General features: G+C 50.9%; 1 protein-coding gene across 1 annotated transcript in view; it reads left to right on the forward strand.

Moving 5' to 3' along the window:
- ATP7B (ATPase copper transporting beta) overlaps nucleotides 1-16,249 on the forward strand; it is a 75,569-nt gene extending 59,320 nt beyond the window's left edge. The window contains 13 exon segments of the mRNA XM_032611250.1: nucleotides 1,378-1,505; nucleotides 1,607-1,761; nucleotides 2,331-2,465; nucleotides 5,481-5,675; nucleotides 7,654-7,836; nucleotides 9,203-9,371; nucleotides 10,545-10,688; nucleotides 11,967-12,109; nucleotides 13,564-13,767; nucleotides 13,844-13,961; nucleotides 15,035-15,137; nucleotides 15,610-15,829; nucleotides 15,832-16,249. Coding sequence (XP_032467141.1) covers nucleotides 1,378-1,505; nucleotides 1,607-1,761; nucleotides 2,331-2,465; nucleotides 5,481-5,675; nucleotides 7,654-7,836; nucleotides 9,203-9,371; nucleotides 10,545-10,688; nucleotides 11,967-12,109; nucleotides 13,564-13,767; nucleotides 13,844-13,961; nucleotides 15,035-15,137; nucleotides 15,610-15,829; nucleotides 15,832-15,999 — 2,065 coding nt within the window. The 3' untranslated portion in view covers nucleotides 16,000-16,249.
- Nucleotides 16,250-21,791: the final 5,542 nt, after the last annotated feature.

Genomic DNA, 21,791 nt, shown 5'->3' on the forward strand with positions numbered 1-21,791 from the left:
TTCTGTCCCTTTAAAATATGCCTTTTTTTATTAAGAGATAACTTACCTTCACTGAAGTACACGAATCCCAAGTGTACGGCGTGATGAGTTTTACACGTATCTGTGTCTAGGTAACGACCTCGCCGTATGCGATGTGGTGCGATGGGTGCTCCCTCCTGAAGGCCCCACTCTCTCCTTTTCTGCCCCCATCCCTCGCTGGCCCTTCCACCTGCTCAGCCTCCTGACATGCGCATGTCCCAGGACCCAGGTCTCTCTTCCAGGCACACTCCTGAGGAAGCTCGTACCATTTCAGGCTTTAGATCCTATCTATATTGTGACAGCTTCCCCATTTGACCTCTAGTCTCAGCCCGAATCCAGTTTTCAGCTCCCTGCTCTCCCAACTTGACATGTCTACGTGGAAGTCAAGTAGGCATCTTGGACCTGACATGTGAGAACAGAGATCTTCATCTCCTCTCCACTCCTTCTCGTCCCTCTCCCTCCCATGGCCGCTTCTACATAGGCGTCTCCATCTCATTAAACAACTTCTCATCCACCCAGTTGCTCAAACTGAAACGAAGAGCTCATGCTTGCTTCTCGTATGCGCTCAGCGCATACACACATCTTGCTGACACATCATGCCCCCCAGAGTTCCTGGGCATCCCTTCCCTCCGTCTCCAGCCCAGGCCACTGCTGCCACAGCCGAACCCTTCTGTCAGCTTCTACTGCTGCCCCTACAGCCCATTCTCATGCAGCAGCCAGAGAGCTGACTTGAAAATGCGAACCGGCTTATGTCCCTTTCCCACTGAAAACCTTAACGCCCAAAGCCTGCACTTTGCCCTGCAAGACCCGACATGGTCCGGGTTCTGCCTGCTTCACTCGTGTCCCTCCAGCCATGCTTGCTGGCTTCCTATTTATCAGAGGCCCCCTCTGTCCCGCCTCAGGGCCTTTGCATTAGCTGTTTCCTCTCCCTTGAGTTTTCCTTCCCCGTGTATGGGGCCCTCTTGTCGTCCGGCTCAAATGTCATCTTCGCGTGAGGCCTTCCCACTTCTCTCCTCCTCCGCCACCACCGAGCGAAGCCCTCCAGTCACATCGTTGTCAGCACAGCACTTATTTAAGACCCGGGACTATCTTGCTTGTTGTCTGTTAGCTCCACAGAATTGCCCTCCTGAGCGCTGGGACTCGGCTGTCCTGCTCACAGCCGGCTTCCCAGGAACTAGGACAGCACCTGGTACTTGGCAGCTGCACAGTTTTGACTCAGCCTGTAAATGGCGGATAAAGTGGTTACTGCCGCTCAGTGTAAAGCAGGCGGTTTGTCTAGAACCCGACCTGGGTGACAGGCCAGGAGGGTGAGCTCCCGTGCGCGGTCCGCGAGTGTAACCTGAGTGGCGTCTGTTGCAGAGAGGAGCAGGTGCCCATGGAGCTGGTGCAACGTGGTGACATCATCAAGGTCGTCCCCGGGGGCAAGTTCCCAGTGGACGGGAAAGTCCTGGAAGGCAGCACCATGGCCGACGAGTCCCTCATCACAGGTGAGGACTCCGTCCCTCTGGGTAGGCGTCAGCACCCTGGCCGGGCCCCAGGGATGCCGACGGGGCTCAGCGCGTGGCGTTGGTCTCCTCTCCACCTCTAGGAGAGGCCATGCCTGTCACGAAGAAGCCCGGCAGCATGGTGATCGCCGGGTCCATGAACGCCCACGGCTCCGTGCTCGTCACGGCCACCCACGTGGGCAACGACACCACCTTGGCTCAGATTGTGAAGCTGGTAGAAGAGGCTCAGATGTCCAAGGTAATGAAGGGATTTTATTTTATTTATTATTTATTTTAAAAATTCATTTATTTTTTATGTTGGGTCTTCGTTGCTGCGCGCAAGCTTTCTCTAGTTGCGACGAGTGGGGGCTACTCTTTGTTGCGGTGCGTGGGCTTCTCATTGCAGTGGCTTCTCCTGTTGCGGAGCACAGGCTCTAGGCGCACGGGCTTCAGTAGCTGTGGCTCGCGGGCTCTAGAGCGCAGAGCTCAGTCGTTGTGGCGCACGGGCTTAGTTGCTCCGCGACATGTGGGATCTTCCCGGACCAGGGCTCGAACTCGTGTCCCCTGCATTGGCAGGTGGATTCTTAACCACTGCGCCACGAGGGAAGTCCCGTGAAGGAATTTTAAAGGCAATATAACTTCAGCTGCCTCTCTCTAGAAATTATTCCAAGAGTCCCATAGAATCAGGCAGATTTTACTGAGTAGAGAGATTGACTAATAAATGTAGTTAATGAGGGAGCCAGGAATCCCAGTCCTTGTCCATGCTTGTGGTGGTTTATTTCTTTGGAGATTGTAATTTCCCGCGGTCTTCGTGTTTTATTTCCATAGGCACCCATTCAGCAACTGGCTGACCGGTTTAGTGGGTATTTTGTCCCATTTATCATCATCATTTCAACTTTGACGTTGGTGGTATGGATTGTAATTGGCTTCATCGATTTCGGTGTTGTTCAGAAATACTTCCCTGTAAGTTGAATGCTGTGGGCAGTGTGCTTGTTGGGTTTTAAATAATCGATGGCCATTAATCCTATTTTTTCATGTCTTAAATTCGCTGGGCTTTAATTACCCATTACATCTTATTTGCTTGCTTCACTTATTGGCAGCAAAACCTCAGCCAGGGTAGGACAATCCTGGCTATGCAACCACGCAACTCCTGCAGGTTTTCACTAAAGATGCCTTTTGCTTTCTGGTTAGATAATTTCAAACACCACTGGCTCTCAGGTGTAATGCTTACAGCATTTACATTTTGCACTGTTGGCCATTCTTGAGGTTATGAGGCACACATCACAGAAGATAGGTCACGTCAGTCACAATAACTTGATAATATTATTTGACCAGTTTTAAGAAAAATAGATTTTTTGCTGGCTACCTCCATATAGACCATCTAACCTTGCAGCTTCCCAAGTAATACTAATAGCTTTTTAATAATTATTTATTAAACATTATATATGAAGCAATGGAATATATAGCTTTGAGTTTAAAAAGTGGACGAAGAATACTATCTGAGGAAATACAGTTTTATCAAAATTCAAAAAAACATACAAAACTTTTCTGCTTCAGCAATAAGAACTTACATACATCAGTGATTGGCAACTGGGAGTGGTTTTGATTTGGTGACGTCTGGAGATGTTTTTGGTTGTCGTGGCTGAGGAGGGGTGCTGCTTGGCCTCTAGTATGTATGATAGGAGCCAGGGATGCTGCTAAACATCCTGCAACTTACAGGACAGGTCCCCACAACAAAGAATTATCTGGCCCCAAACGTCAATAGTGCTGAGTTGGAGAAACCTGGAGAGACATAAAAAGCTAATGGCCCACTTGGAGTAGTATTTGATAACTACCCAGTGAGTAGAACAATGTTTTACCTTAGTTTTTAAAATATCTCATACTTATCCCAGTCTAATATGTATTTTACCTTAGAGCCATAATATAAGAAACTGGAAATACAGAATAGATCATTTTTTCCTTTTTAAAAAATTTTTTATCCGTAGTTAAAGGCATATCATGTATTCTTGGTGTACTTGTCATTCACTTAGATACGATTTTCCTCCCTCAAATTTCCTATCTTAAAATGTCCAGGTGAAACACTTTCTGACATCTAGGGAGATTTCAGTGTTTTAAGAGTAGCCTATGACTATTCCTAGAATTTGCCAGTGGCTTTTATGGCACCGAACCGCCAAAAATTTTGGCTTTTGTGGGAGAGCAGCTCATTGGCATGTGGCTATGGGAAACTCAGTCCTAAACAAGTTGGAATATGTGGCTTCCTGCTGTTCCCTACCTTTCCATCTTACTTTCACTTCTTTTGTTTTTATCTGCAATATCAGGGAGGATGCTGACAAATGAGGTACTGCATGTTCCTTTAAGACATTGTTGTCACTCTGCTCTGTACAAATCATCTGTAGGGACAGGGTTCGTGTCAACCTCTAGAAGTCCACCCCACTCCTCTCAGAATGCCAGGTGTGATTTTGACAAGAATTTCTGGAGGTTAAAAACAAAACAGAACAAAACACAGCACTTCATCCTTACCTCTACAAAATCACATTATGTGTTAAACAGCATGTCCTTCTACCGAAATCAAACTGTTTCTGTGAAAATTGAATGACCCTTAATAATGTAGCTTATTTTAGAATCTGCCTTTCAAAGTCAAAGAATAGAGGGTAGGTGGATCTAAACAGATTGTGGTCTATATCCTCGATTTAGAAAACATGCATTTTACTGTAACTAAGTGAATACAGCATCTCTCAGTTCTCATCTCAGTTCTCCAGAGATACTAGCCATTTTGAAAGATAAACCAAGGTAACTCAAGATGTTAGGATGCAAATAATCATATCAATATGTGTCACCAGGTAACTGGGAAGGAGACCTGTATTTTTTCGGATTTGGATTTTTATAAAGGAAACAGTGGTGGAAAATAGAAGAAAATAAAGATGGCTCCAAATCCCATCCCTACATGCACTTTTCTGCACTTTGGTGAACATCTTTCCAGTATTGTTGAAAGGCCATCTAGAGATATAGGCAGATAATTTTGCACTAATTGAACCACAACACATGCCATTTTATGCTTGTTTTTTTAAATTCAGCAATGCTACTGATATCTTTCCATGTCAGTATGTATACGTCATCATTTTAACATGTGCATAATATTCCATTATGCACGCCATACCTGCAGTTTAATTAACCAATCCCCCATTGGTTGTTTCCAGTTTTTTCCCTTTATGAAAAAGCACTGTGAGAAATATCCTTGTATCTTTTCCCACATGATTATTACCTTAGAGTTGATTCCTTGGAGAGCTATAGTTTTTTAAAGCTTTCATAATAATAAAAATAATAATGATAATGTAATAGCTATACTTTCTCAGACTCCTCTCCTACGTCAGGTGTTGTACTATGTATATTTATGTTTGTATGTATTTGTATGTATGTTACCTCATTTCATCCTTACAAAAACCTGTGAGCTGGGTATTATTACCTCCATGTTGTACGTGAGGAAGCTAAGACACGGAGTGTCAGAGTCAGGATGTAGACCTACATGGTCCAATTCTAGAGCCTGTGCTCTTCCCCTATCGGAGATTTTTATGTGCCTCTCTCCTCTCATAATGCCTTTCCCTGAGGAAAGCCTGTAGGATCAGGTTGGAACAGTAGGATACAGAGCAGTAAAGTGAACCACGCGATACCTGCAAAGCAGAGCGGGACGCACCGTGTCTCCTGGAGCCCAGCTCATCATGCCAGTTCAGGTTCCCCACCTGCGCTGGAATGTTCTTTTTTTTTTTTTTTTTTTTTTTTATTTTTTTTGGAGTAGAGTTGATTTACATGGTTGTGTCATTTTCTGCTGTACAGCAAAGTGAATCAGTTACATGTATCCACTCTTCTCTAGATACTACTCCCATATAGGCCACGATAGAGTGGAATGTTCTCGTATGATCAGAATTCCGTGTGATGCCTCATCTAACTCTCACCCTGCCTCTGTCTCTTTCCTCTCGTCAGACATCCAGCAAGCATATCTCCCAGGCAGAGGTGGTCCTCCGGTTTGCATTCCAGACGTCCATCACGGTGCTGTGCATCGCCTGCCCCTGCTCTCTGGGCCTGGCCACGCCCACGGCCGTCATGGTGGGCACGGGGGTGGCCGCCCAGAATGGCATACTCATCAAGGGAGGCAAGCCTCTGGAGCTGGCCCACAAGGTTGGCCCCCGCTTCCTTCGAGGTCTTGGCTGGGGTGATTTTGTAGCTGTATGTATATGCTGCGTGATTTTTTTTTTTTTTTTTTGACTTAGAGAGTCCTAGTGAAAATAGTACCTGTTTAAATTTCATATTCAGAGAAAAACCTGAAAGAGGACTGAGGGTAGCACTACTAATTAAGTAAAACAGGAAGCCAGGACTAACTGGGAATGACGGCAGGACCGGCAGCAGCTCACGGTCAAAGACCTAAGTGCTGTATAAATATTAATTTAATCTCATCGACAACCCTGAGGTGGGCGCTGGTTGTTTCCATTTTACAGGTGAGGGAAGTGCAGCAGGAGTGGGCTGGGCGACTTGCCAAAGGCCTGCAGCTAAAATGTGCAGCTCCGGGCTCACAGCCAGGTGGTCGGGCTCCGGGGAAAGTAGCTGCGCTGTCTCCGCGTGATCGGGGAGGGTCCTGGGACCTCGGGTGGAGTAGCAGGTAGCAGTGTCTATGAAGAATCTCCCTTCAGCCCAGCAGTCCCCAGCCTTCCATCCTCCCTTTATTTCTTTGGTACCTGTTGAGCGTTTTCTCTGCGTGGGTCCTGTGCTGGGCCCTGGCTCTCAAGGACCTTACTGTCCAGCAGGAAAGACGGACACGGAGCAAGCAAGCAGCAGGCGCCATGGAGAGTGTGAGATGCCGTGAGGACAGTTCCTCAGGGGCCTAACCGTAGACCCGTGTGTGTTGGATGGGGTTGTCGCTGGTGCAGGTGCTCAGGGGAGGTCTGAGACCTGTCAGCTGACAACAGAGGTTGGGAGGGGTGTCCCGGCCGTGGGACCAGCACGTGGAAAGGACTCGGGGGGGCCGTGCTGCCTGGTCCCAGACTCCGTAGGACTGGAGACCGTGAACATGTCCCCGCCATTGTGTCCCCGGCATCTTGCCCCGCTCCTGGCATGTTGGAGTCACTCCACAGTTATTTTCTCAATAACTAAATGAGGTCCAGAAAGAGAGAGAAACTGACAGGAGATGAGGGTACTGAAGGAGGAAGGAGGGGAGAGAGGGGCCTTGAAGGGCTTTGGAGGGTTATTCAGTCCCAGTCCAGAGCTTAACCAAGAGCAGCAGGGACACACAGGGGCAGGGGCGGGGGTGAAGCGCCTGCAGGAAGATCGTCCTGGCGACGGAGCGGGGGCTGGACTAGAAGCTGGCCAGGACTGTCAGAGGAAGGCCGGTTAGTAGTGGTGAAGAGGCCCCACTCAGTCAGAAACGAGAAGCAGAGCTGATGTTTGCTAAATGAGGGAGGACTGAGCCTGCAGCACGCAGTCTGAGCACAACAAGGGCTGACCTGGTACCGGGTCCAGGGGAGCGTGGAGCGAGGGAACTGCTGGGCTCTGGCCACGCAAGCTCAGGCGCCGAGTGTGGCTGCTTCCGACTGGCTGAGCCCAGACCCGTGGGGACCAGTGCCAAGCTGCCGCTGACCAAGGGGAACAGGTCCCCAGACTAGCTCTGTGGTTGCTTGTTATTATGGCCAAGGAACACTCCCTCCCTTTTGTGAACTTGGAATTCGAGAACACTATTCTCCGTAGGCTTTTGCACTGATGCAGGCCGGAGGAAACAGTGGTTGACCCAGCAGATAGCGGTGGACCGGGAGATGGGCAGACCCCCCAGGGTTACGCTTCTGACCCGACCCGAGGAGGAGGCCGCACGGCGTTACTGCACAGTGGTGCCTCCTTGTTACATCAGAGTGAGAGCTTCTGGCTCACCCTGGTCCAGGTTAAGCCGGAGTGTGGATTTTTTTTTAACTGGGCAGAGAGGGAAACAATGTTTTGGCCGAGGGAGTGGTTGAGCCTTGGGATGGACGCAGAGGGTTCTGTAGCGTGTCCTGAAGGAGTGTATTGTGACCTGCTTGGGGTGGGTTGAGTGAAGTTCTGCCTCGAGATTGTGAGGACTCTGAGAGTCCCTTCCATCTGTGTTTTGGTCACTGAGACGTGGTTTTTTGGGCAGATAAAGACTGTGATGTTTGACAAAACTGGCACCATCACCCACGGGGTCCCCAAAGTCATGCGGGTCCTTCTGCTCGTGGACGTGGCCACGCTGCCCCTCCGGAAGGTGCTCGCTGTGGTGGGGACTGCGGAGGCCAGCAGTGAGCACCCCCTGGGCGTGGCAGTCACCAGGTACTGTAAAGAGGTAGGTGGACTGGGCGTTGCTGGGCCCTCGCTCCCCCGGCTCCCCCGCTCTCCCCAGCTGGGCCAGAAGACTCCGGGCTCCTTCCTCCTCACACGCCTTTCCTCCTCGCTGCCCCTGGCCCCCACGTCAGCTGCCTCCACAGAGGCCTTGGCTCGTGTGGTCTGGAAACTGCTGAGCAGGCCCCCTGGAGCAGGTGGGGATGCAGCGCACAGCCGCAGGTCCCTTGTCACGTTTCCAGATCTTCACAAAGCAGTTCAGTGTTAATGAGCTAACGGCCATTCATTAGGCATTTCCTGAGCATCCCAAGCTCAGGGGAATAAGAATTCATAAGATGCGAGCTCTGCCTGCTGGGAGTTGATGGTCGGGTGGGGAAGACAGGCGTGTTCAGTCCCTCACGAGCGCTTCGTGCAAAGGGATACAAAAACGAAGGGGGTCTTGGAGCCAGGTCGGGAGAAATCCATTCCACTGGGGACTCCTGAGACGGAGAGGAAGCAGCAGAAGTGACCAGAGGACTGTGGTTTGTTGGCACAGTTAGTGGGGAGCCTTCCTCCTCTGACCTCTGCAGGTGAGAGGGCCTAGTTAGCTTTGTTTTCAGTCTGCGCATGGAGGCAGCAGGATGTGCCAGAAAACTGCCCTGAAAACATGTAAACTGTCTGAACAGGACAATTATCAGTAAATGTAGGTGACATGGATGCCCTGGGGAAAAGTTGACAACTCTTCCCGGACAGGGAATCTTTCAGAAATCTCATTTCGCGTCGTGTCCTTTGTGTAGGGTGCGGCTATTTCCCCTCTCATCCTTCTGATGTTTCAGAAAGAATTCTGCTCACCCCCAGGCATCCTTCCTTTGGGTTCTGTTACCCAAATAAACCCAGCCCTTCCCTTTCTCCTGCCACGTCCCCACCAGGGTCTGGCCATGGGCAATTATCCCTTGATGGCCTTAAAATAGTTTGTTACCACTTACCTATTCCATCGTTTTTATGAAATTATTTGCAACATAAAAAGAAAATCTTTCCTCCCTTTGGCACCTTCATCCCCGCCACCCCCTCCCTGACCCCAGCCCTTAATTTGGGGTGTTTGATGTGAATTGCCTTTCTCCTTTCTGGACTGCAACCTGTCCACTCTCCCCAGGCATCCAAACTCTAGGAGAGAGTTGAGGCTGTTTTAAATGACTGTGTCCTATAAGAGAGAAAGAGTAGCTGACTTGAGCGTCGATCTCTCCGCCTTTCCCGGAAGTTCTCCTCCCGTCCCTCCCTTCCCTCTAAATTCCTGGTGTCTGCTGCTCTCCCCCCGCCTCACCCCCACCTCTGTCCTGACTCCCTCTCGACTCACCTGTTTTCTGCTTCCTCTCCCCTACTTTCCTTCCCAGGAACTTGGCACAGAGACCTTGGGATACTGCACGGACTTCCAGGCGGTGCCCGGCTGTGGGATCGGCTGTAAAGTCAGCAACGTGGAGGGCATCCTGGCCCAGGGCGAGCGCCCACGTGGCCAACCGACCGCCCACCTGAACGGGGTCAGCAGCATCCCCATGGAAACAGGTATCCCTGGCCTCGGTTTCTGCTGCCTGGCCCGCCGGGGGCCGGGCCCAACCATGGAGAGCGCCATGCCAGGCTCGCGCCGTGGTTCCTGACTGCGGAGAAGGTGACTCAGGGCTGGTGCGCCGCACGCCTGTCTCCCAGGGAAGCCTGCAGCTTCTCTCCTGTTCTTTGATGTGGCTGAATCTTGACGCTAATGGCAGACAAAAGCAGTGTGTGACTTAGAGTCATGGAGTATTGCTTACCTGCTCCCTAGTCTCGAGTCTCCTCTTTCTTAGCCCAGGTTAGTCTTGGGATAAGACTCGTAAGCTACAGGGTAGGCAGATGGGAGTCTTCCTTTTGTTCCTCCTAAACAGGAAACCTCCATGTGGTCAACTCTGATGGGACGTGACTTATTTACAGAGCTGGCAGCCGTCAGGGAAAGTGAATGGAAATGGTCTGCCCAAGTCAAGAAGGGGCACTGGAGGGACAGCTGCTTTTTGAATAATGGTCTTTCTTATTCAAAGGGTGCTAGCCATCAGCATAAGAGAGTAGAAACGCCCCCAAACCAAAAAACCCATGTCTAGTGTTTGCTCAAGTATGATAGTAGTTAAATCTGGATTTAGATTTTGTTAGAAGCTATTACCGCCTTATGGCAAGTTAAAGCCCTGGGATGACCTTTCCTTCGCCTTCCAGGGACTGGTCTATCAGTGACACCTAAGGTAGAGGTGACAGGTGCAGGACTCAGCTGGCCTCTTAGGAGGTATAGCTTCAAAACCTTTCATACACGGAGGCTGGTTGTTAGCTGACTCACCTTGCATCATCTGTACCAAGCAGTGATGGATCTAGTCCACACTGGCTTTCGGCGCTGACCAAATAATTAACCGCTTCTAATCCCAATTCTAATCCAGTCTAACGGCAGCAGCGGACGCCCCTAAAGGCCAGTAGGTACACTACGCGGTGTTTAATATGTTTGTAACATCTTTACATGTTTTCATTCATACCGCGGTTCTGCATGTTAGTTGTTCTTTTTCCCCTGGTTCTTTAAGGATGGTTTTCCAAGAGGTGTTTACTAGGTTGTGGTTTTTCCAGAACCGTCAAGTGGATGTTTTGCTGTTGAAACCGTCCCATGGTTTTTAGTGCTTTCTCACCGTGAACTTGGCCTCTTTGGGAATAACCACACACTCCTTCAAGCAGATGCGGTCCCGCAGACCTTCTCTGTGCTGATCGGCAGCCGAGAGTGGATGAGGCGCAATGGCTTGACCGTCACCAGCGACATCAGCGACGCGATGACCAATCACGAGATGAAAGGCCAGACGGCCGTCCTGGTGGCCATCGACGGTACTGCTCTGCTCCCCCGTCCTCTGCTCTCAAGTGAAGCTGGAGACGTCAGAAAGAAATAGAGTCCTTTTTTTTTTTTTAAAGTAAATCTTTCTCACTGTTAATTTTAGTTCTATTTTTGAAAAGGCTGTCTTGCCATGTTTTTCACTTCATTGTCAATCCTGAGGGCCCCTCTGGCCACCTCCATCTTTGCCTCCAGAGTGAAGATGGCTTCAGCCCCTTTGCTCTTGGGATTCTAAACTGTCTTCCCCACCATCGTTTGCATCTGCCCAGGTTGGCAGTTGAAAGTCATCCTTTCTCATTCATCACTGCAGGTGAAACAGCAGTTGGCTTCCTAAGAGGTTTAACTCTAAGATGCTTTACACACTGAAATCCCCTGCAGCTTTCACAGAACTTCTCAAGATTGTATGTATCTTAGTACTCAGGTTCTATCCTGGGCTTTACATCTCAGGTAGATTGGAATCACTTTGTTACTATTAGTTTCTGCTAATAGAAGTAAAAACTACATGCAAATAAGAAATAATTTAATTGCTGTATTTTGAATGCTCCTCTTTTCCCATATTCTTTCTCTCTCTCTCTCTCTCCACCTCCACTCTCTCTCTTTTTTTCTGGCTCCCACTGCCATACCTTCCCCCGAGTCCTTTAAACACACAACCCCCTCAGCTTGTCAAGCTGGAAATGGCTCAATTAAAAGTGCCTCTTACACATCCTCACCCTCACTGCTCCCGTCACACCTCAGTCCCCAGTCCTCGAATGCCTTCCTGTGTCAGTACCTAAAGAGTCACTCAAAAAAAAAAAAAAAAAAAAAATTCTACAAAGTGTTTTCTGTAGGAAGAGACAGAAAGGAAGGATTGATTTTCTAGCTGTTTGGACATGTGTCACTTTTTAAGTAGCATTTGTTGTATTTCTCATGTTTTAATAGCTAACAGGTGTTGAGTTATTATGAGTCAGGCACTCTGCAAAGGAAGAGATGTTCCTTTCAGAAAATCTGGAAAATTCTGAGAGCTGTAAAAAAAATGGAATCCCTCATTATCCTACCCCTCAGAGAGCCACTGTTAACTTTTTAACAGTCCTTCCAGACTTTTGTACGCATCTGGAAATGTATATAAATTAAAAAAAAAAAACAAAATCAAAACCGTATTCTGTTGTACAATTTGGTGTTTTGCTTTGGGCGTGTAACATGGCATTAGGAAAACTGTCCTGCATCATGAAGTCTTACTTGCTTCTCGGGCTGCCCAGGGCGCTGCCACGTGTGCTCACCTGCGGTGTCTCCTACAGGTGTGCTCTGTGGCATGATCGCCATCGCAGATGCGGTCAAGCAGGAGGCCGCCCTGGCCGTGCACACACTGAAGAGCATGGGCGTGGATGTGGTTCTGATCACGGGGGACAACCGCAAGACAGCCAGAGCCATTGCCACCCAGGTAAGGGCCGGGGGCCGGGATGTCTCCCACATCTGAAACTGCAAGCGATTTCAAGCTGGCAGAAACAGTTTAAGGAGGATAGATAAGCACTGGTGCAGTGAGCACTCAGCTTTGCTCTGGTCCTCCCCCCTCGCTGGGGCTTTTCTCTCCACACGCTTTGATCTCGGAGCCGTGCACATCCCACAGGGGACCACTTTGCTGCTGCCCCAAAGATCACATTGCTGGGGCCTGGGTGCCATCATTCATTCCTGCATGGTGGCTGCAGCCCCGGAAAAGCTGTTCCAACATTCGTTATTTTCCAGTCACTGCACTGAGGAAAAAAGACCATGGCTTGAGGGCTGAAATAAACAATCTTGTAGCCTTTATATTAACAGAGTGTTTTGCCGGCCCAGCTCTTCTCACTCTGCACCAGATAAGCCCCTGGGTCCTGGCAATTCTTCTGCGGCGCTAGGGTCTGAGTTTGGGCCACGAGGGCAGCACGACCGCATGTCTGCCTGCCCTGCCTCGCGGGGAGGGCTCCAGTGCAAACTCCAGACAACTGTATACCACCCCTTGCGGACATGTGTGTAAAGCTGTCTGCTTTTGAGAAGGAATTGCTCCTTGGGAAGGGAGCGGCAGTGCCCCGTCAGTCATCCTTCTGAGAGTACACCCACTCCCGCGTTAAAACTTGTTCCTGCATTCAGCAAGCACTTACTAAGCACCACCCCTGTGACAGAGAGGCTACAGAGAGGAGTGAAGAGGGCACCGCCCTCGAGGAGCTCACGGTCCCGTGGGGAGGGTGGCCCAGGGACCGAGTGTAAACCAGGTGCTGGGCGCTCCAGTGGCAGAGTGCACAGGACGCATGGGAGCTGCCAGCTTACCCCTCAGCCTGGTGGGGGCTGGGGACACCTTCCAGGGGAGAGGAGGCCTGCAGGAGTCAGATGAAGAAGAAGGGGTGCTGGGGGCAGGAAAAGTGACCTTTGCAGGACAGAGCAGGCAGTGCGAGCACCGCCTGCGGGTGCAAAGGTAGCAGCGAGGTGGAGAGGCCAAGGCGGGGCCCGCTGGGGCTGGGGGTGGGGTGCGGGGAGCTGGGCCCAGGCAGGACCTGACCTGGGGACCTTGGGAGGCAGGCAGACGAGTTTGGACGTTGTCCTAAGGGAAGTGGGATCCGCTGGAGGCCTTGAAGCAGGAGAGTAACGTGACCAATGATTACTGTTTCAGAAAGGTCACCGGGACGGCATCTGGAGAAGAGTGTTGGGAGGGCAGGATGTGGGCAGGAGGCCAGCGAGGGTCCCAGACCACCGCGGGGTGTTGGGATGGGAGCAGGGGGCACATTTGCCGTGCGGCCTGGCATCTGCAGGACTTGGTGACGGGACCTGGAGGCTGAGGGCTCATGGGCTTCTGCTCCTGTTCCTGCCCCTCGGCAACACTGGATGTTATTTGCTTTTTTATTGACTCCTGTTCTTTCCTTTCAGGTTGGCATCAACAAAGTCTTTGCGGAGGTGCTGCCTTCTCATAAGGTGGCCAAGGTCCAGGAGCTCCAGAACGAGGGGAAGAGAGTGGCCATGGTGGGCGATGGTGTGAACGACTCCCCGGCCCTGGCCCAGGCCGACGTGGGCATCGCCATCGGGACGGGCACGGACGTGGCCATCGAGGCAGCTGACGTCGTCCTCATCAGAGTGAGCTCTGCTGCGTCTCCCCTCGCTGTTGCCGCAGAGTGGAGCTCGCAGTTCACCGTGTGCTCCTCTCCTGCAGAATGACTTGCTTGACGTGGTGGCCAGCATTCACCTCTCCAAGAGGACCGTCCAGAGGATACGACTCAATCTGGTGCTGGCACTGATCTACAACCTGGTCGGGATCCCCATTGCAGCAGGTAGGCCCTCGCTGCCCTGTTGCCTCTGGCCCTAGTTGTGGCCAGAAGCCTCGAAGAAAGAGTTGATTTTATCATGTTCCGCTTTGTAAGTCTCCAAAGGTAAATGAGAAACTGCAGGGAGAACCCAAGCCTTCTGTTCACTGCTGGCCTCTCTGAAAAGCTGGCCAAGCTGCTCAACCCTATTTACCTTGGCCCTGTTTTCTGGAACATTATTAAGACATACAGTCTGAAAAATAATCAATATTAACAGTTATGGGGCACCCGTTACACGCTAAGCCCGGGATCAGTGCTTTAGAACTTTGTCTTAAGAATTAATCCCGCCTAGGTTTTATCCTGACTCAGAAATAATCATGGGAAGAGATGGATATTGTCTGCTCCCTAAGTCCTCCCTCCCCCACTGTATCTTGTGTCACCGGAGAGGGAAGAGTTGTTCCAAAGACTCCTGCAAGGAAAGCGCCTACATGGGCCAAGACCTATTTTTAAACATGAGTGCCGCACCCCACGTTCCCCTGTTGTGTCCGAGCTGTCGGCACTGCCTCACGCGGTGGATCAGCGCGTCCACCACAGCCCGGCTCCAGCAGGTGCATTCCTGCCCTGCGGCCAGCTCAGGACCTGGTCCCCTCCCAGGCTTGCGGCTCTGTCCCAGGACCTGGTCTTGTTGCCCCTCATCAAGGTGCTTTGACGCCCTTGAGGGAGGACCGTCCGTGGAGAGAGGGCCCGTGGTTGTCAGCCTGTTGTCCTGGTGCTCACACCCCCGAGGTGCCCCTGGATGGTGGCACCTGCAAGTCCCTGGGGTGCCCTGTCCCCTGGAGCTTCCCCCAAACAGGTGATGGCACGTCTGGATGGTCCCAGGAAGGTCAGGGTGGGTGGGGGACCCCAGTCCCCTTGACGGTGCCCCCGCCCCCCCCGCCCAGCTCTGAGACTGCCCGCCTCAGGCCCACGGGCACGCAGTCAGCGGCCAGCCCAGGGGCTTCCGAGCTGCCCTGAGGAGAGCTTCTGGTGGGCGGCGAGGCCGGGCCCCCCTCGCTGTCTGCCCTGGGCTGCGGCCTGAGTGTAGCCCCCCTCTTGGCCAGGTGTCTTCATGCCCATCGGCGTCGTGCTGCAGCCGTGGATGGGCTCGGCGGCCATGGCTGCCTCCTCCGTGTCCGTGGTCCTCTCGTCACTGCAGCTCAAGTGGTGCGTCCCCGCGGCGGGCCCGGGGGGCGGGGTGGGTGTGCGCCCTGAGCGGGGCCCGGCGTGTGTTTGTGTAACGGCTTGTCCACCGCGAGCCAACAGTTTACCTCTGATCAGTCACCTCGCACTGCTTCCTCCCGTTACTCTGCTCGACGGCTGTTTATGTCGAGAGGTAGCTGTAGGACCCCTGTCTGTAATCATTTTTCCTTTTTTAAAAGGGATCTTTATTTACTTTTGCTTTCAGTTAACAAAAGTTAATGACAGCCTACTATGTACCAGGCATTTGGCTAGAAAGTTTCTAAGTTGGGAACTTGCCCTGAGCCATAGGAGTTTGGTGGCCTTTCTTTCCTTTAAAAGCCTTGAGGCCCTGATACTGCATGTTATTAAAGACTTCATGAGAGGCCTTCACCGAGCTTTACAAAAAAAGGCTGTGTGTCCAGAATGGCTCAGGTGCTCTTGGATTCTTGCTTTGCAGCTACAGGAAGCCAGAGCTGGCGTGGTATGAGGCGCAGGCGCAGGGCCGCGTGAAGCCCCTGACCGAGTCCCAGGTCAGTGTGCACATCGGCATAGACAACCGGCGGCACGACTCCCCACGGGCCGCGCCCTGGGACCAGGTCCGCTACATCAGCCAAGTGTCCCTGTCCTCCCTCAAGTCTGACGGGCTGTCCCGGCACGGCACCGCGGCCGGCGACGAGCGGGGAGCAAGTTGCCTCCGCTCCTGAGTGACCGGGACGAGGAGCCGTGCGTCCGAAAGCCGCAGGCGGTTGTCGCCCCCGCCCGGCCCCCCTCCCTGTGTGGCCGAGGCTCCAGCCCGACAGCAGCAGCAGCCGCCGGCGGAGCCCCTCGCCAGCCCTGGACGTTCTAGGTCACCCCTCCCCGTGGCTTGTGGACCAAGCTGCCGGGGCCCCACAGGCTCATTGGAAACCCTGCTGGCCTCGAGGAGAGGAGGGACAGCCAGCCCTCCTCACATCCTGTGCCGTAGCGTTTGGGATGACTGCCTGTGAAACGAGGACGATCCCGCTGGGTCCAAAATCTTAGCTGGGCCTGTCCACAGAATTCAGTAAAACCTCGGGCTCTGGCGATTTTTGTTTCTTTTGGTTTTTGTTTTTTTGTGTTTTTTTTGCGGTACGCGGGCCTCTCACTGTCGTGACCTCTCCCGTTGCAGAGCACAGGCTCCGGACGCTCAGCCTCAGTGGCCATGGTTCACGGGCCCAGCCGCTCTGCGGCATGTGGGATCTTCCCGGACCGGGCCACGAACCCGTGTCCCCTGCATCGGCAGGCGGACTTGCAACCACTGCGCCACCAGGGAAGCCCTCCGGCGCTTTTTGACGACACCCACGTGCATCGCGTATCCGAGACCACCACTTACCTCAGGTGTCCCTGTCTTTTCTGCTGGCGCCATCTCTTCCTTTTCTGTCCTTGACCCTGGGGCTGTGGCACCCCGTCGTCTGAGGGCCAGGCTGATGTCCTCACGTCCCCGCGGCTGCTCTGCAGGGGGCTCATGTGCTCCTTCCTGAACCCCTTGCCCACACGGCCACCAGAGAGCCGCCATGCTTCTTTCTCCTCGGGGTGAGGAGAGGTCTTTGTTGCTTACGACCCTCGTCTCCGTGGAGTCCTGGCTCCTCAAGGCCGCCGGATCCAGTGCTGTTGCTGTCACTGCCCAGCTGCAGGGAGGGTCTCAGAGCCCGAGACTTGAGAAATTCGGCTTCTTGGGGTGGGGGTGGGGGTGGTCCAGGGGGACCCAGGGAGGCATGTGGTGCAGGAACCTGCTTGCTCCGTTCCAGGGGCTTCAGTTACATGGCCCACTATGTGACTGTCACCCCACGTGGTGCATTGTGGGAGTCAGGTCAGTGCTGCCCCAGTGCCTACAGCACTCCGGGGAAACGATACCCAAACAAGAGAGGAAATCTCAGTCCTCCACACGCATTGACTTCTGCACGCAGAGCTGGTGCCTTAGGAAGGGGGTGACCACAGTTTCCCAAGAGAACATCTGTTTCTAACTTTAAGTGGCCTTTGTGGTTGCACAGCATCGGAGGGGCAGCAGTGGGGCCCATGGCGGACTCAGAGCTTGGTGGTGATTGGCAGACCACGCAGCGTAGACTAGTACTATCAGAATCTTAGACTAGGCAGTGCAGAGCCTGTTCTAAGTTCCAAGGTGAAGCCCTTATCACACACATTTTAGTTAGTTATTGTCAGTTATTTTCCAGGGGGATATAAGCACTTTTTATAAGTTACCTCTAATCCTCCCAACAAGCCAGCAAAGTTAGATAATTCACAGGCGGGAAACAGGCTCAGAGAAGCTAGGAATCCCACCCAGGATCACACAGCCAGTATACGTGGCAGAAGAGGGATCTGAATTCATGTCTGTTGGCTCTGAAGTCTTTTCTCTAACTTGGGCCTACCTTGAATATTTTGCTCGATAAGAATAAACGAGAGGGGCTTCCCTGGTGGCGCAGTGGTTGAGAGTCCGCCTGCCAATGCAGGGGACACGGGTTCGTGCCCCGGTCCGGGAAGATCCCACATACCGCAGAGCGGCTGGGCCCGTGAGCCATGGCCGCTGAGCCTGTGTGTCCGGAGCCTGTGCTCTGCAACGGGAGAGGCCACAACAGTGAGAGGCCCGCGTACCGCAAAAAAAAAAAAAAAAAAAAGAATAAACGAGAAAAAGGCCCTTGCGCTCCTGGAAGACCGAACCTGCCAGGCGATATATTGCTGACTTGGGGTGAGATCTGACCACGAGGTCATGTCATGTTCCCTTTGGATGGTTCCTTTCCATTTGCATATAATTTAGTTTTTGCTGGGTCTTAGCCTCTAAAGTTGATGTGCAGGGTTTTGTTGTGTTTTTATGGTTTCCAGTCTTCCCTCCCCTCCCCAGCCCCTTCCTGCTCTGTGTTCCCAATTGTGTCCTCTCTTTACTCCTGGCTGTGCTTGGGAAATGTGTCCTGTTTTCTAACTGGGCTAATCATTGTCTAAAGAATCTAATTGTATTGATTTTTCAAAAAGCTTTTAGGACCATAGATGTCATGTTTATAGGGACATGGAAATATTTATATAATTGTACAGAAAATAACCTTTCAGAGATGTTCAAAGTGTAAGTTTGTTTTGGTCAGAAAAGAAGAATTCCTATTTCAAAAACTTTCCCATGCTATATTAGAATAAAGTTTCTTTTTCTATTCATCTAAAAATTTGCCCTTGGCTGGCTCCGAGTGGGAAGCGTGTAGGAGCCAGTGCAGCGCCATCTTTGGTGAGAACCTCGAGGTGCTGGCTTTGCTCAGTGCCTTTTCAGGGGGAGAAAAGAATGCGGTTTAACAGTGGAGGCCAGGAGGGTGGCCCGAGCCCTCTGATGGGCCATCCCAGCACTGTGTGAGCCCCTCTCCCGAAGGCCTTCCTCAGTGGTCTGTGGGGAGAGCTCTGGAAAGCACCGCCTCAGGGTACCTGTCCCGCTGGTTCAGACACGGGCCTAGGTGACCCCATCATATGCACTTCCCTGGTTGAGGGCGATTGTCTACAAATGGCTGTTCTCAAATGCACACATTTAATCAGAACGGCTATATTTTGGGATCCTTGGCCCTGAAGGAATCGGGTGGGAGGGGTAGTAGAAAAGTCTGGACCAAAGTGCTGTGCTGGGAAGGCTCTGTGGGCATCTTGTGTGTGTGTGTGTGGTGGGGGGGAGCTGTACCTAGAGGTGAAGTGACAGTGTCATTCATCATCCAAACCAGGATACTTTTAAGAGTGAAAGGAGGTGCTATTAACAATTATGACAGGGCAACTGGCCTGAACTGGGACTACCCAGGCAAACTGGGACGTGTGGTCACCTGCCTTAAAAGGGAAATAGACGTTTTGCTGTCGTCACCAACACAAACTAACACTTCAGAACTTTGCCCCGATTGTAGGTTCCACAGACATGCTGGTGACCTAATCCTTCATCAGACTGAGAGATTTCCCCCTCTGTCACATCCTGATACCAGTACTTCTCTGTAGAGTCATTAAGGTGACTGTCTGGCAGCTTGGTGTCAGTGCACAGCTGGAGAGCCAGGCACGGGCTACGCCAGGTGCCCTCCAGCACAGCCTTAGGACTTGACACCCGGCCTGGCTATGGGAATTTCGTGTCGTATGCACGTCCCGTTGTGGAAAGGGAAGGGTGAATCCATTTCTTTAGAAAATAGACGTTTTCTAAAACTTGAGCAAATTTCCCTGATAGGATTCCACATGCACCCGAATAAATCATAACATCTGTCCATTCCTGATAACTTTTCAGCCTTTAAGACCTTAGTGAAGAATTGTGCTAGGATCACCTATTAAATAAATGAATGTAATAATTCTAGATTTTCTCTTTCTCTTAAACGACACCTGGAAATTGACATGTCCAAAAATCGGTCCCCAAATTGTTTTGCTGGTTTACTGTGGAACCAAGACTAATAAAAAAATGACCTTTATTTTAAGAAAATCCAGCGTAAGCCAAACTCAGCCAATCAAATAGGTGAATTAGAAAAAGATTTGAATTGCAGAAGGATTTTTTTTTTTTGCTTTGAAAAATTCATGATGGTACTTCAGCAGCTAAGTTCCCTAATGTGTATAAAATTCTTCTGGAGTGAGAAAAGTTTTATTTGCATACAACTTTTTCTTCACTGCATCTTTTGTTTTAAAAGAAAGTAAGGAGTAGCATACACGAAGAAATGCTTTAGGCAGCCACTCGTGCTGACGCTCGGTTTCCCCTTCAGGTTACCTTGAAGTGTGGGAAAGCTGAGTTGGTATTGGAAAGTATTGTGGAGCTCTTAGGAATGAAACCACCCTCCCTTCTTCATTTTCAACCTCAACTTGGGCAGAGACATGAGCACTATTGTTTTGGTGCCTTCCAGAGGGAGATGTCTGCTTGTCTGCCGTGTTCCTTTGTGTAAAGACAATGACAACAGCTGAAATTACAGGATAGAATGTGAGAATGTTAAATAACCCTGTGAAATCCCAGAGTCTCCTTTACTCTATTCAAAAAGATTAAAAAAATAAATAAACTGATGGAAAATCATCTAAGGGCTAAGATGAAAACAAGAGCTAATGGAAATTTAACATTTTTTCCCACTGAAAAGGAAATGGCAATCATTTCTTCTTTATATAAACATGAAACTGCTTGTAGCAAAAACTGAAGCATGCAGAAATTTATAAAGGGGGGAAGAGGCTGCCATAATACCACCACCCCAAAAAAGGATACCCCATGGACATGATTTCATGGAGGGGTGTCCTTTGTGAGGGGACAGCATTGGGGCGCTGAGAGAGCGAAGCCTATCTACCCATGGGGGACCCAGCTCCCTGACCACGTTAAAACCATCTGAGCACAGAGGTGCTGTAGGGGCCCTGTTGTGAACTGATGGCCACCCAGGTACCCGTAAGTTCAGGGGACAGACAGCGTTCAAATACCGTGGGTGTCGCAGTTGGGTCCATCACTTTTGGGCCAGCTGGTCCTCACAGTGGTGTGAAGAGATACTTGCGTCCCTGCCCCATTTCAACAGTCAAGCTGACTGTCCAGGAGACAAGAGTCAGGCTGAGTGTTCAAGCCCATTTGCTCCGGCCACAAAGCCCGTGTGCCCCTCTGGGCTACCCACTCCCTGCAAAGGTGATGCTGGATACTCCCCTTAGCAGGAGAGGCTGGGCTTCCTCGCCACCCCTTGGTGCCTGGCTTGGGACACAAGTGTTCTTTGGCAGGATAGTGTGGTTTATCTCAAGAGCCACCAGGTGTCTCTCTGACCAAAACAAGTTCCCAGTCTGCAGCCAGAGCCCAGATTCTCTTGGTCAGTTTTTGGAAGCATCTGGAAATTCAAATAGACATCATCATAATGAAAATGTGGGTGATGGGGCAGAGCGTGAGGCTGGAGTTAGCCCTGGCACTGGGTGCCTCTACGATGTGTTTATATCTGTACTTGCAGCCCAGGGTTTGAGCCTTCTCAAATTTGCTCTTAGCCGTGCAGAGTACATCAGTGGGATGACTCAGCAGTGACATTCCTTTGTTGTCACGTGTGCCTTAGCGTCATATAATATTCCTGCAAGTTTAGATCTTTTTTTTAAAAATAGAGTTATTTATTTATTTATTTATGGCTGCATTGGGTCTTTTTTTTTTCTTTTTTAACATCTTTATTGGAGTATAATTGCTTTACAATGGTGTGTTAGTTTCTGCTTTATAACAGAGTGAATCAGCGATACCTATACATATATCCCCATATCTCGTACCTCTTACGTCTCCCTCCCTCCCACCCTCCCTATCCCACCCCTCTAGGTGGTCACAAAGCACCGAGTTGATCTCCCTGTGCCATGTGGCTGCTTCCCACTAGCTATTTTACATTTGGTAGTGTATATATGTCCATGCCACTCTCTCACTTTGTCCCAGCTTACCCTTCCCCCTCCCCATGTCCTCAAGTCCATTCTCTAGTAGGTCTGCATCTTTATTCCCATCTTGCCCCTAGGTTCTTCATGACCTTTTTAGTTTTTTTGAGACTGCATATATATGTGTTAGCGTACGGTATTTGTTTTTCTCTTTCTGACCTACTTCACTCTGTATGACAGACTCTAGGTCCATCGACCTTACTACAAATAACTCAATTTCATTTCTTTTTATGGCTGAGTAATATTCCATTGTATACATGTGCCACATCTTTATCCATTCATCTGTTG

Source organism: Phocoena sinus, chromosome 18 (assembly GCF_008692025.1).
Source record: "Phocoena sinus isolate mPhoSin1 chromosome 18, mPhoSin1.pri, whole genome shotgun sequence".
Classification (NCBI taxonomy): Eukaryota; Metazoa; Chordata; class Mammalia; order Artiodactyla; family Phocoenidae; genus Phocoena; species Phocoena sinus.